The following is a 13,423-nucleotide window of genomic DNA, read 5'->3' as shown; positions in this document are numbered from 1 at the left end:
TGTCTGTCTGTCTGTCTGTCTGTCTGTCTGTCTGTCTGTCTGTCTGTCTGTCTGGACATATAACTATATATATATATATATATATATATATATATATGTATATGTATGTATATATATATATGTATATGTATATAATTACACAGTAAATTATATACATACAGTAAAACAATTTACAGCAAAATGTGGTTTATTTAGACTTTAATAGAAGAAACAAATGTTTCAGTCATATATTCACCATGCTGTTTATGCATTTATAAATGTCTTAGTTCCAAACTGAATATTTAATTTGCAAGCAAAATATTGAAATATTTTTGCAAATTAAATTTTAAATTTAGCTAAATGCTGTCTGCATTACAGTGTCACCAGATGATCTCAAACCCATTTCAGTAGAACAAATCAATGTGAGGAGGTGCCATTAGTTTTTTCACCTGAACAGACAAAACTAAAGTAGTGATTATTTTTAACCCAAAGAGAAATGACCTAGAGTTCAATTATTACAGGCTGAAACCAGGATGTAGTGATGGACTCAGATCTGAACCTTCAGAGAAACATAAAGACGGTTGCAAAGTCGACCTTCTATCACCTGAAGAATATTTCCAGGACTAAACCAATACAAAAATCCCCAAAAAGATCTTGAGAAACTAATCCATGTTTCTCTTTTGTTGTATTGGTTATTTCAACTGTCAGGGGTATTTTTAATTCTTAGGAGTTAAAGGTCAGGCCTCAAACTAATGCTAGGCCAAATTTTGTGGAATGATCCATGGGAAGATGTTTCATTTTTCTAACTGTAGTTTTGTTTCTCTTCCTGATGACCTCTGAGCATCTACGTTCTCTTTGACCATCTCTGATCTGACATAAGCCAAATCAGCTCTTTTGTCCTCCAAAGACACGTCTACAAAATGTCCCTTTGTCCTGAAGACGATTGTTTTGACGTATTATTCACAGCTCCTATTTTTAGGGTTGGGTCTCTGGCCTTAAAAGGCAGCCGAGTCCTTACAGTATGTGCACTCACACAAGCAGAGAGCCAGTATCCACTGTCAGTGTGCATTAAAGACACGCCGTCCCGTCCTGTGGTCGGCCTCGCCGCGGGGCAGTGAGCCTCAGTGTGACGAAAGCACCAAAAAAACAAACACAGGGGGGAAAAAAAAACAAAAAACAAAGGGCAGGCTTATGTAAATGATGCACAGGCCCAGAGGATGAGATGCACGTTCATCCATCTGAGCAAACTTTAAATACACGACTTCATAACGTGGTCTTTACCACAGAGTCACCGCTGCAGCTTGAGGCATCAACAGCACCAGTCTGCTCCTGAATTCCTCTCACAGTGACTTCACCTTTTCTTCATGCCAGTTTGACAGAAATAACTTGTATTAGCAGAGTGTTGAATCACTGTGAGCATCATCCAGGGTGACGCTCCTGCATCTCATCACGTTATCAGCGGGTCTTTATGGTCTCAGATTTGACAGAAATAGGTTTTGGTCCAGTTTGTTTTATTTTTAGCTAAAACGGGAAATTGTTTTTTCACTGCATTCATTTATTCTGTGTATCTATTTCATAACTGTAAAAACATCCTTTATTTTTATGTATTGTTTGCAAGTTTTGATCATCAGATTTTGCAATTTTTGGGATGGAAGGAGGACTGACATGCAGCCAAGTGAGGCTGGCAGGCAGGTAAAGATGTCTAAGCTCTAATTAGTGTGGAAATAACAGCCAAAAGAAAAAAAAAATATCTACATATGGGGGATGACTAAACTAAATAATTAAATATATGATTGCATATTTAGTTTTCTGTTGTTAAAATATTTCTTTAGAGGCAAGAAATGCTGATCTATTTGCCCTTCAATGTATTTTGATCAGAGGGGTGACTTAGGAAATAAAATGATCAATGTATAAGAAAACAAAAGCATGTAAAACTGTGAAACAGGCACCGAAATATATATTTTCTATATTTAAAATGTACATGTATGTTTCATTTTGGTCACTTTAGCGGTTTTACTTGTGTATTCCTTTGCCGTAATTCCACATGCAGTCACTAGAGGGCGCCGACCGCGCCGGTGGAGTACAGTTCGCTTCTTTCTGAAATGCTAACGGAAGCGCTAAGTGTTTTCATCTATTCTGGTCAGTAAAAACTCCTTAAAAACTTAAACATTGATATATTTTTGAAAGATAAAACTTTTATTCAGTCATTGGTTGAACAATGCGTCAAATGAAACGGTTTATGAAGAAAATAGCCCAGATAATGCTCGATATTCTGTGTGCTACGCCATGCTAATGCTAACGGAGATTATGTGTTAAATAAAGTCAAATTCGAAAAAAATTACTACATTTATTGTGAAACTTTATTTATTATTAATTTTAAAATTCGAATTTCACACCACAAAACAATTCTAAATACTTTTTTTTTGTTTGTGTATAAACAATTTTTGGTGCTTTAATACATAAGCAGAAGCTTTACTGTAAAGAAATGTAGTGATAAGGATAACATTTATAAAAACAATGAGCCAGAATTGAACTGTACACAAAAATATTGCTGGTGTTTTTGCTATTAATCAGACGCTAATTTAATTAGGATTAAATTGAGCATTCCACTCACCATTAGTGTACACTATTCAATCTCAGCGTATTGATTATTTTATTAGCGCTGCTATTGATTAAAATGTAATTTCGACATATAATTTTGAACAATCATTAGTTTTCATCCCATAGTGTTTAAACTATCCTGTACTGTCCCGGAAGCTTTTATCTACTGTTTCATAAATAAAAATAATTAAAAAAATTTATTTATTCATTCTGTTCTCTGCTGTAACAACACGTTTATTTGAAAACACTTGTTTTATGTAACTTAAGTCCAATAAATTACAATAAATACTTATCCACTGTAGGAAGATTTTCAGTTGTCTGTAATGTTTTTGGCCTAATTAAAAATAAACAGCCTCTCTCCTCTGCTGGGGCTTGTGTCATTCCTGAATTATAGTTCAGGACACAAAAAGTAATTCCAATGGTCTCTAAATGAAATAAAAACTGGAATTTAGAAGATAAACTTAATTTAATTAAGTGAGTTCTTCACTTTTTGTTTTGCTACACCTGATTGGACTGAACTGAAATTACACTGAACTTTATTAAACGTAGTAAAAACTAAGTTGGCTATTTTTCTTATTCTCCCATTGCACAATATAAACAAAAGTACATTTTCTTGTGTACAGTTTGTATAAACTGCCCCCTGCTGGCCATAATAATATAAGCAGGACTAATGTGTTTAATCATTTTTAAAGTTTTATGCAATTATCTTTTTAAATTTTTGTTATTCCAAGCTCAGTTTTTTTATCAGTATGGGTTAACATTTGGGAAATTTTAAGTATATTTAAAGTCAAAATGAAAGTTTCAGTTTTTTTTAAATTTGGTGTGAAACTCCTGACCTCCAAGCTGCAGAAACACGTGCCGCTTCATCCAGAAATGGCTCACCTGCCTCCTTGAGTTTCATTTTCCACTGGAGCGTTCCAACTCTTACGTCGACGCATTCAGGCGAAGAGAGGATGAACTGAGCCAGACGGGTTCCTCCAACACAAAACACCAGACAGCAAAGCAACAAGCGGTCAACCCGATTGGGTTTCAGGTCTTCCTGAGTCTGCAGCCATATGGACTCCCAGCAGGAAGCCCAGGTGGCTCCCAAAGAAGCAGGAAGCTTTATTTCTCCTCTTTGTGCTGCCTCCTCTTTATTAGCTTCTTACTGACCAAACATAAACTCATCAGTTTTAAAAATTAAGACATTTGGACACAAAAGAAGCTCTAAGTATTTAATTTGAAGTCAGGAGCTCCTCCCAGACTGCTTTGGTCTCCTTATGTATCGCATGATCTCATGCATTTTTAACATCCTCACTTTCCTGAGCAGATAGTCGGCTGTATAAGAGTCTGTAAAGGGAGACGGAGCGCTGTTATTGAAATATCAGCCGCTAAAGAGCCTCAGGTAGCCGATGGAGGCCAAAGCAGAGCGGAAACAGGGAGGGGAAACCTTTCCAGCGGGGCGGAGTCATTTCTCTGATCATTAAAACGTCATGATGTGCTCTAACAAAGACTTATGCAATTTAAACCAGATCTGATTTTTATATCTTCACTTAAGTTAGGGGTGGACGACATAGACTTAAAATTTTAGTACGATATTTTGTGGTTCTATTGTGATAACAATAAAAGTGATGATAGGAACTATTTATTTCTTTTTAGGTAACTGTGTGGCTTTGACTGCATGACAACAAATGAGAAAGTGTCAATATTAATCCATAAAGTCCCGTACTTGTTATGGAGTGTAGTTTAGGAATATATCTGAAAATACATTTATGTGTTACTGCTTATTTCTTTGATTCTTCAATTCTGTATTGAAACTGATAATTTCTTTGAAACTAAACTTTTACTTTGAACCCATTTTGCAATAATTATTGAAATGGTTAAATTAAAAAAACAAATGTCCTTTTTACTCAGCTCCAACCAACGGCTGCAGAGAAGAGTGAAGAAAAATTTATCCAAACTATTCTTAATTAAAAAAAACTTTTTATAATTGGAAGTAATTTGTTTATGCTAATAGGTGACATAAAATAATAAAGTTATCACTTCTTCTACATCTTTCCAGGAAATTCTATTGTGTGTTGAAGAAAACAGCTTTTGGCTTTTGAATTATAAGATAATCTGATCTGTTCTTTGGATTTAAGGAACCCAAAGCGGGAAAAGGAGAACACTACACAGTTCATGCAGCTACAACTCATCGCTCAAACAGGAAGATAACAGCCAAAGCGACACCTGTTGTTTGTGGGCATAAAGTTAATCTGGTAAGAAAATCTATTTTTCTGTTCTCTGTCAGTAGACAACAACTGCTAATGTCAATCAGGAGCTGGTTGATCTAATCTCAATTAGCGTTTTATATGCTATAATTAGCTTTAACTGTTTTTTTTGAGTTTCTGAGCCAAATGACTGCAGCTTTTTTTGGGCCAACAAACACACATTTAAACTTGTTTGGTTTATGTGGACTTACAGGCTGTCCTTGGGATTTTGATTTTACATGCTGTTGTTCAGTGAAACTATAGAAAGCAACAGTGAGACTTAAATAATCCCTGCAGGCCTGTTCAGACACAGTAGGATATTCTGGGGAAAAAGCAACAGCGTCTTTTTGAATTCTGCCTAAATTTGTCTCAAATTACCATCTTTGTTACAAGCGGTTCCAAAATGGGAAGCACTAAGTCGATCACAATAATCAATAAATTAATTAATCGCATGATAAATTAATATCTTGCGCTTCCAGTGTTACATGTTCATTAGAGTTTAAAGTTGAAGAATGTGTTCTTGCATTATTTTACTTGAAAATGACAATTCATCGTCCAGCAACATTTATCCCGACAAAACTGTGTGAGCACTTTTAGACGTCCTTGTAGAATGCCAGTTTACTAGGTCTCCTTTTTGTATAAATCACCAAATGAATCTTCAGTTCATGAAGTAAAAATAAAGCAGGGATCAGTACATCAGAGCGATGACTCTTACAGTTAATGTGAGAGTAAAACTGAAATATGGAGAACAAAACCAGCCTCATTAAAGTGTAATGGAGAGCTGTTTGTTGGCGCCTTAATCTGTCTATAATTAGCATGTCTGCCAGCAGCAGCTTATCACTTGTTCCTGCATGTGATTTTCGCATGTCTGCTGCTCTGGCCACATCTCAACACGCCACCTGTCCATCGATGGTCATGTTCGGACCGTCCTCCTCCTCCCCCTCGAAACATCTTCATCCTGAACTCTTTAGGTTTTCACGGTTTCAAACTTCTCATCCTTTATTTATAGATTCTGAAAAAAACTGACAAAATACTGATAATTATTACGTGCATTTACAAGACATTTACCTGAGTAGAACTTAGCAGTCCGTGTTGCAACAATCTGAAGATACTTCTGACTGAAGACTGTCGACAATCCATCCTAGATACATTTTAACTGATCCTACAAGTTTAGTTAATTATTCAAAGTAATTTAAAAGTTCCTGTCTCTTAGCGAGCACTGCTTATCCACCTCATTTGCTTTTGTCTCTCCTTTGTGAATCTCTGTCTGGACCTTATTTTATTATGCATGTTTGAGAAAAAGGTCCGTTAGTGAAAATCTTATATTGAATAAATTACAAATCATTAGATTTAGTAAATAAAAAATGCACAAGTGTTTTGGGAAAGATTCCTGAATAAAAATCTTTACAGATCTTTTGTCTTTAAAGTTTTATGTTAGACATGTTTGCTTTGTTCTTACTTTAGTTTTTTGTTTTTGGTGACTTTGAGCAGAGTGGCAGAATGTTACCGGTCGGTGCGGTTCAATGGGCTATTTCATGGTCTTTTACAAAATGGACTCTATAGTTTCATGGTCCTGCTAGTAATAATAATTTGATGTTGATGTCTTAAAATATTAAATATTTCTTTACCTGTGAAACTTGTAAAGTATACCTTAACAAGATGCTCAACATTACTCGTTTCATTTTTTGTGTTCAAGTTCTCATTAAATTGTACGACTTTATTCTCGTAATAAAAAAATCTTAACCTAACTCTTATATTTATTGTAAAATTGAACTGAATTCAATGCCCAAATAAATAGAAGGTGTAAAACAAGATGGTCGCTCTGGGCGTGGTGACATCACCAAGGGACCTTAATTTATTGGCCAGCCGATTTATCTGTGCTGATTTCCTTAACTTTGGGAGATTGATGATTGGTCATACATGTGATCAGTGGATCTCCACCTGGTTATGTCTGAATATTGACAGTTAACAACAGTCACCCACTGTTTCCAACTCTGCGACTTCCTTTCTACATTTAGCAACATTTCAGACAAAAAAAAAAATGGTATCGGCCAAAATCAGAATTGGCATTTCAGGATTGGTAATAGGCCATCAAACAGAAAACTGCAATTGATGCATCTCCTGCTCTGAACTGTGGAAATCCAAGCAGTGCATTGTTGAAAAACCTCCAGATTTTCCAAAAATTTAATCTTCATAAACCAAATTAATAAAATTGACTGATTGCCCAGTTGTAGGCATTGGATTTGCTAATTTTGGTGATTTCCACACTTGCCTTTCAGCTGCTTCTGATGAAGTTGTGAGATGGTATTGTTGTTTTTGATCCATATTTTCCAGCAAACGTGGTTGTAGACGGACATTAGGTGCTAAAATGTGTGTGTTTGTCCTGAGCGGCGCTCCATCCTCCATCCTCCTCCGTGACGTTACGCAAGCGGAGTCACCTCCTCTGTCAGTCTTTTGGTTCACAGCCCCCCTCCCTCTTCTCGCAGTAGATTAAGTGCAGCAGCAGAGAGGGGATTTGGGAGGCTACATTTCGTTAAGGCGACCCATCGACAGCCCATCATGCTCATCACCAGCAGTAATGTAAAAATATGTCATGCGGATTTCTATTTTAAGGCCAGAAAATCAGCGTATTTATCCAGAAGCAGCAGAGAGAAAGGAGAGAGTGGAACTGGCTCACTTTGAAAAAGCTGCTTGAAACCTCGAGAGGGGAGAATGAAAGTGGCTGTTAGAGGAGATGGACAGAGAGAGAGATGCAGGATTCATCCAGAGACAGATGGAGGAAGAGAAAGAAGGGATTCAGACGAAATAAAGGAGGAAATTATCACAATGTGTTCAGAAGAGAAGCAGAATATACCGAATTACAACAATAATTCCCCTATTTCTTGATCTGATTAACTTTCCCTGAATGGGTTCATTTTGACCTCTACTGGTCACCCAACCAACCAACCAACCAACCAACCAACCAACCAACCAACCAACCAACCAGCCAACCAGCCAACCAACCAACCAACCAACCAACCAACCAACCAACCAACCAACCAACCAACCAACCTTCTGTGTCTCCAACCCAGAAGCATCTGTCCCTCTGTTGCCCCCTCCCTCAGTCTTTCATTGGGGAATCTATGGAGAAAGCTAAAGATTAGGGTGATGACTCAGAGCCCTTCCAGTCTGAAGCAGCCAATTAGCTTCTCAGAAATCAAAAGAACAGCTGGAAAGGTGCCCGTTTCATTTTCTGCCCGACTTCTTGGGGAAATAGTTTTTAAAAAATTTGGTCTTAACTGTATAAACATAACACCAATCTGGCATAACATTATGACCAGCCCCGAAGACCAAATCTTCGACCAGCCCTGACTGGTCGAAGATTTATTTCATTCAGTCAATTTTATCACAGCACACATAAAATAATCCAGATTAATTAGTGTGAACCACCTAATTAAAAGTGGGGACTCAGTCACTTCCTGTTCTACTCTGAACTGCGTAGTTTAAAGTTGTTTAAAGATCTTCCAGTCCTGCAGAGAAGCACTCGGTCAGTCTGCTGGCGCGTGGACAGCAGGGCTAAATGATTGATACCAAACAAAGCTCTCTAAAGCAGCCCTTTAAATGATGGATGATCGTGAGCTGCAGCCAACACAGACAGAAGGATCGGCACGAACTCTTGGGTTACAAGGTGCAAAGTGCAAAACCAGACAGCTGATTTAGACACCCGAGACGCTGCATGAGAGGATGTCAGAAGCTAAAGGTGGCAGGAAGACAAGCAGAAAGGACAACAGCTTGGAGTCCACGTCCAGTCAGAGCTGAAAGGCTTTCTGTGGCCCATTTAGGAAATATGTTTTGTATAGAGTACATATATAGTTTGATACATGACCCTTCTTGAGGCTTGTGGTGGAAATTCAGATGATTCTGATCGGATGTGGATCAAGCAGATTATTTTCCTTTTTTAGCTTTTCTCTTGTAGATTTTTGTTTGTTCTTGTTATTATTTGGCATAAAATATGACTGGAATATTTTGATATATACACGATTCATGGTTGCTCAGGTTCTCCGGGTGCAAAACAAACCCAACCAGCCCCTACCATGACACCTGAGAGCTGATATGAGGTTCTTACATGCTCTGCATTCAGGTTGTTATGAATCTCATGGTTGATGTTAGTCTTTTTTCAGGGTTTGTACGGGTCCTTAAAATCCTTGAAAATGCTTGAATTTCAATTGGAATTTCAAGGTATCAATAAATATATTTCTTTAGAAAAGAAAGTAAAAAAAACAAACTAATTTTTGGTAAAGCAGTTCTAAAATGTGACAGTCAAACACAAAAAGACTGACGTACACGAGATTTAGCTGTTTTTTATATACATATGGTATTGATTTAAACTCTAAAACATTTTTAGGACATTTTGTTCTAACATTGTTTTAGATCTTTAAATACCTGATAAAATTCTTCACTTTGTTATAGTTGTGAAACTTAATGGTAACTGAAATGACACTCCATAATTTAACACGTTTTGGGTTAAAAAGTGGAATTTTGGAAAAATTAAATTGGAATTTGGGAAATAATAATAATAAAAAAAGAATTAACAATGATCTAAACACTTTTGTCTCATACTCCTACTTGCTGTAGATTAGCGAACTAATAAAACTTGAAACTCTTGAGATATTAGTTTGGCTTTCGCCACCACCTTGTAAAGTAAATCTTCAGTAAACAAGCCTGCTCTCCTCTGACACTGTACCTCTCCTCTTTCCTCAAATAGAAAGCCTCCATATGTTTGGTTGTCTACCTCCTCCTCTGTCCTCCTGTGGATCTCCCTGTGCATCCACCCACACTAACCCAACATGCACTCTGCTCCAGGCTGCCGCTCCTCTCCACAAACACAGAGCAGCTCTTCTCCTTTACTGTCCGGCTGCAATGTGATTCACACAGAGCAAAACAGGGAAAATATACATATTTAAAAAGAGCACAGGTATTAGGGTAAAAGGAATCTGCACTGTCCACACTTTCTTTCTTTCTTTCTGCAGATATGACAACCGTCTGCTTGAAGGTGATATTTTTAGAGTTGTGTACTTCTGTGTTTTTAGGCTGAGATGATGCATGTAGTGCAAACCCAGAATGTGATGGATTAACACAAACACTAAAAGGCAGACAGGAAAATATCCCCATTGAATGACAGGAATAAATGGTATAATAACATTAAAACAAGATGATGCTGGACTTAAATGTCTCTTATAAAGAAAGCACACACTAATTTTAAAAAATCCTTCTGGCCTTTCCATCGTTTCCCCCAGAAAACCTGCTAAGCCTGATGGTAGAGGCGCTAAGGCAGACATCCAGCGACCTCCTGTGTTTTTATGTTGAGAAATGTTGACATTTTCAACTTAATGTCTTTTATTGGAAGACATTATTAAAAATACATAAATACCAACTATAAAGTCTTAAGAAGTGCAAAAATACATTTAAAATATGAATTATTTCCATCACTTCATCTGTTCCATCCTAAATAAAAAGTCCAAAATCTTCTGATTCTTTACCCATGACTTGTAACTTTATTAGCTGAAGTTGTTAGCATGGAGACCAGTAGAGACAGGAAGTGATTACGGATTTCCTGTGAATAATAATAAAAAAAGAAAACACCAGATTTCAATCTCCCTCTGTGTTCACATATTAACCATACAATGTTGCCAACCATTTCACCAAAGAGACTCTTTAACCCGTCTTTTCTATCACTTTTACTGCTGCATAAAAAATCAAACAATGCTTAGCCTGGTGGGGTGCAAGTAAAGCCTGGTGGCCTGCCAGGCTTATAAACCTTGGAGAAAACTTTGACCTTTCACGTATCAGACTCTTAAACCTTAATATTATAATCTGATCTGTAAAAACACGGTGCAGGGGTGGATTTAGAAAAATAAGGGCCCATGGGCTGGATCTGGTTTGGTGCCCTATCCTAGAAAAAATACAACTTTTACTCAGACAAATTACAGCGTATGTAATTTGTCAGAGTATGTATGTAATAAGTATGAATGTAATAAGTATGCTTAGACATTTGCAGAGCACAAATTGTTGGATTGTTGGCTTGTAATGTCTGGCAGGTGGGACCATTTTGGTCCCAAAGAGATAATTTTCAAATATTTGAGTGTAGTTCAAGTTAAGACGCGTTAAACCCTTTGTAAAGTCTGATTCGGAGTATGCTCAATGGTCAGTTACTTATTTAAACAACCCAACACGGTGAGTATAAATGTTGTTGTAGTTTTCAGTTTAATAGAATACTGCAAATGATAAATGTTATCAACATAATAATTAGCAAGAATGCAGTTAGCAAATCCTTTTGTTTTCCTGACTTACCTCGACACACCGTTTAGTAGGATGTGGCGTCATTTTTTCTTCCCAGAGCTTCTCAGGCACTTAAACATGAACAAAGCTTTGCTCAGGAAAATCATGAAAATCATGATTACTGTTTTTAGAGGCTAGTGTAACTATGCTAACATTAGCACGTGCATGCTAATTTGGCTCAAATCAGAGACGTTCAGATTACAATAGCAACAAAAAGAAAGGCTTCTGTGTGATGGGACTTTTGTATTAGCTGTTAGCTTCCTTTCATTATTTTGTGTATTTTTGATGATCTTATTTTCTCTTTTTTTTTTAATTTCTTTAATTTTTCCAGACTGCTTCCCTTTTACCCATCGTTTTTTCCTCTTTATCATCTTTTTCTCAGTTTTTTCATCTACTTCATGTTTTCTAAGCATTCTGAGATTCTCATGACATTTTTTTAATTTTAACTTGGGAAAATTGTTTCCATTTTCTTCGACCTTATCCTTCGTTTGTCCATCATGTTTTTGCTACCTTTCTTTTTGCAATTATTTTTAAGGTTTCTTTATTCATTTCTATCTTTCTTGTTTTGTTTTTGAAGGTAGTGTTAATGATTTCCTTGTTTTTCACCTTTTTCTTTTTTGATTTTTTGTAGCAACCTCCTTCTTCCATCTTTAACTTCATATTTTCTGCTTATTATTCATACCATTTCTTTTCTTTCCAACATAAAACCCTGAGTTTTGCATAATAACTCCTGTTTGCAGTTTTCTCTGACCTTTTAACCCTGCTTTTCCAAGTGACGTTAATGTCCAGCAGGATCAACATGTTCGGACTCTCTGAGCTGCTTCACATGCCGGATTATTTTAGCCTCGTCACATCAACATGTGCTGCTGTGGCTGTTGTTGTTGCTCACCGTTTGTTCTGCACTTTGACTTTGCCCACGTTGATCCCGTCTAATCACATCATAAAAAGCAGGAGCTCGTAGTTGGGTGTCATAGAGGAAACGTTTAGCGTCATTGTTTTTAACTGTTTAAGCTGTTTTGGTTAAAAGTAATTTCACCATGTGGTTTGTAATGTGGTTTTTAGTAATGGACCTTCAGCTGAAAAAGCTCCCAGTAGTTGTTGTTTTGGTTCACTCTTTACTCAGTTTGCACAAATTAGCTTCTGGACAGCTCTCTTGACTGAGGTCAGGACTTTGAGTAGGCCACTGATTCGTGTCCTTTTCAGCTATTGTGTCGTAGTTTGTTGCTGGTTTTGGGATAATTGTCCTGTTATTGACCCAGTTTGGACCAAACTACACATTTTCCTCTGTAGACACTGAGATCTTGGTTTTCTTCTTGGCATATTGGTGACTTTTAAATTATTCTTTTTCTGAATATGTTTTCTCACTATATTGTGATGAACGTCATATGCAGATTTCTTTGGTAGACGGCAGAATTTATGAAATAATCAACACAAGCGATAACAAATGTAATTTAGTCATTACAATAAATGATGATGTTGTTTTAAGACAATTTTCAAGTAATATAATGGTACATTCTCAAAGATCAATAAACTTTAAATACTAATAAACATTTAAGATTGGAAGACATTAAATTTCCAAAATAAATAAACAAAACAACAGAAACAGCAAACAAAATGAATTATGAAGTCTCTGTAATCAAGCTGAGACCAAAGCATCAGACTGAAGACTTTTGTCATCCAGGTTTTGGTGGAAAGAGAAAAACAATAAATAGCACAAATGGACATCGCTGGAAATCATGGTCATGATTTGTTGTGTTTTTGGAGAGATTTTAGATTAATTTGTGATGCTAGTCTGGTTTTATCACTCTACAGATCTGGCATTCATTGTATTAACTCTGATTCTCTTTGTGTGGCATTAAATTTAGAGGTAACGAAAGAAATTGGTTCTTTATAAATCATATATAAAAAGAATATAAATCATTCTTTTATATTTTTTATTTAAGAAAAAGCCAGACAGCTGAGCTAACCTAACACTAGTAGAACTTTATGCACAAACCTATTTTTGTTTTTAGATTTGACAGAACTGAACCGTGTAAAATTGTTTTAAATAAATGGTCTATTTGTTTCCACTGTCTCTTCCTCTTGTTAGTCTAATTTAAACAAAAAATTTAGAGCATTGTTAAAAAAAATTTCTGACCCTTAAAAAAATGTTGGATGAAATATTTAAATAAAAAAATATAAAAAACTAATTGGAAAATGACCTTTCGTGGAAAGACCTCAGGTCATTGCTGAGGTCTTTCCACCTTGCGGTTGTGTTAGCACACCTGGATTCTCCAAAGGTGAAAGGAATAAGAAAG

At 36.3% G+C, this 13,423-nt stretch overlaps 1 protein-coding gene across 1 annotated transcript in view; it reads left to right on the top strand.

The window, feature by feature from the left end:
* LOC106946383 (rho GTPase-activating protein 8-like) overlaps nt 1-13,423 on the top strand; it is a 121,802-nt gene that overhangs the window by 6,840 nt on the left and 101,539 nt on the right. Inside the window, exons 2-3 of the mRNA XM_015030660.1 lie at nt 1,611-1,671; nt 4,701-4,817. Of these exons, the coding sequence (XP_014886146.1) occupies nt 1,645-1,671; nt 4,701-4,817 (144 nt within the window). The 5' untranslated portion in view covers nt 1,611-1,644. The remainder of the gene's footprint in view (nt 1-1,610; nt 1,672-4,700; nt 4,818-13,423) is intronic.

Source organism: Poecilia latipinna, unplaced genomic scaffold, assembly GCF_001443285.1.
Source record: "Poecilia latipinna isolate Pla-1442-1.1 unplaced genomic scaffold, P_latipinna-1.0 Scaffold188, whole genome shotgun sequence".
In the NCBI taxonomy this organism is placed as follows: Eukaryota; Metazoa; Chordata; class Actinopteri; order Cyprinodontiformes; family Poeciliidae; genus Poecilia; species Poecilia latipinna.
The sequence above is the reverse complement of the archived record's forward strand: the minus strand, read 5'-3'. Positions and strand labels throughout refer to the sequence as shown.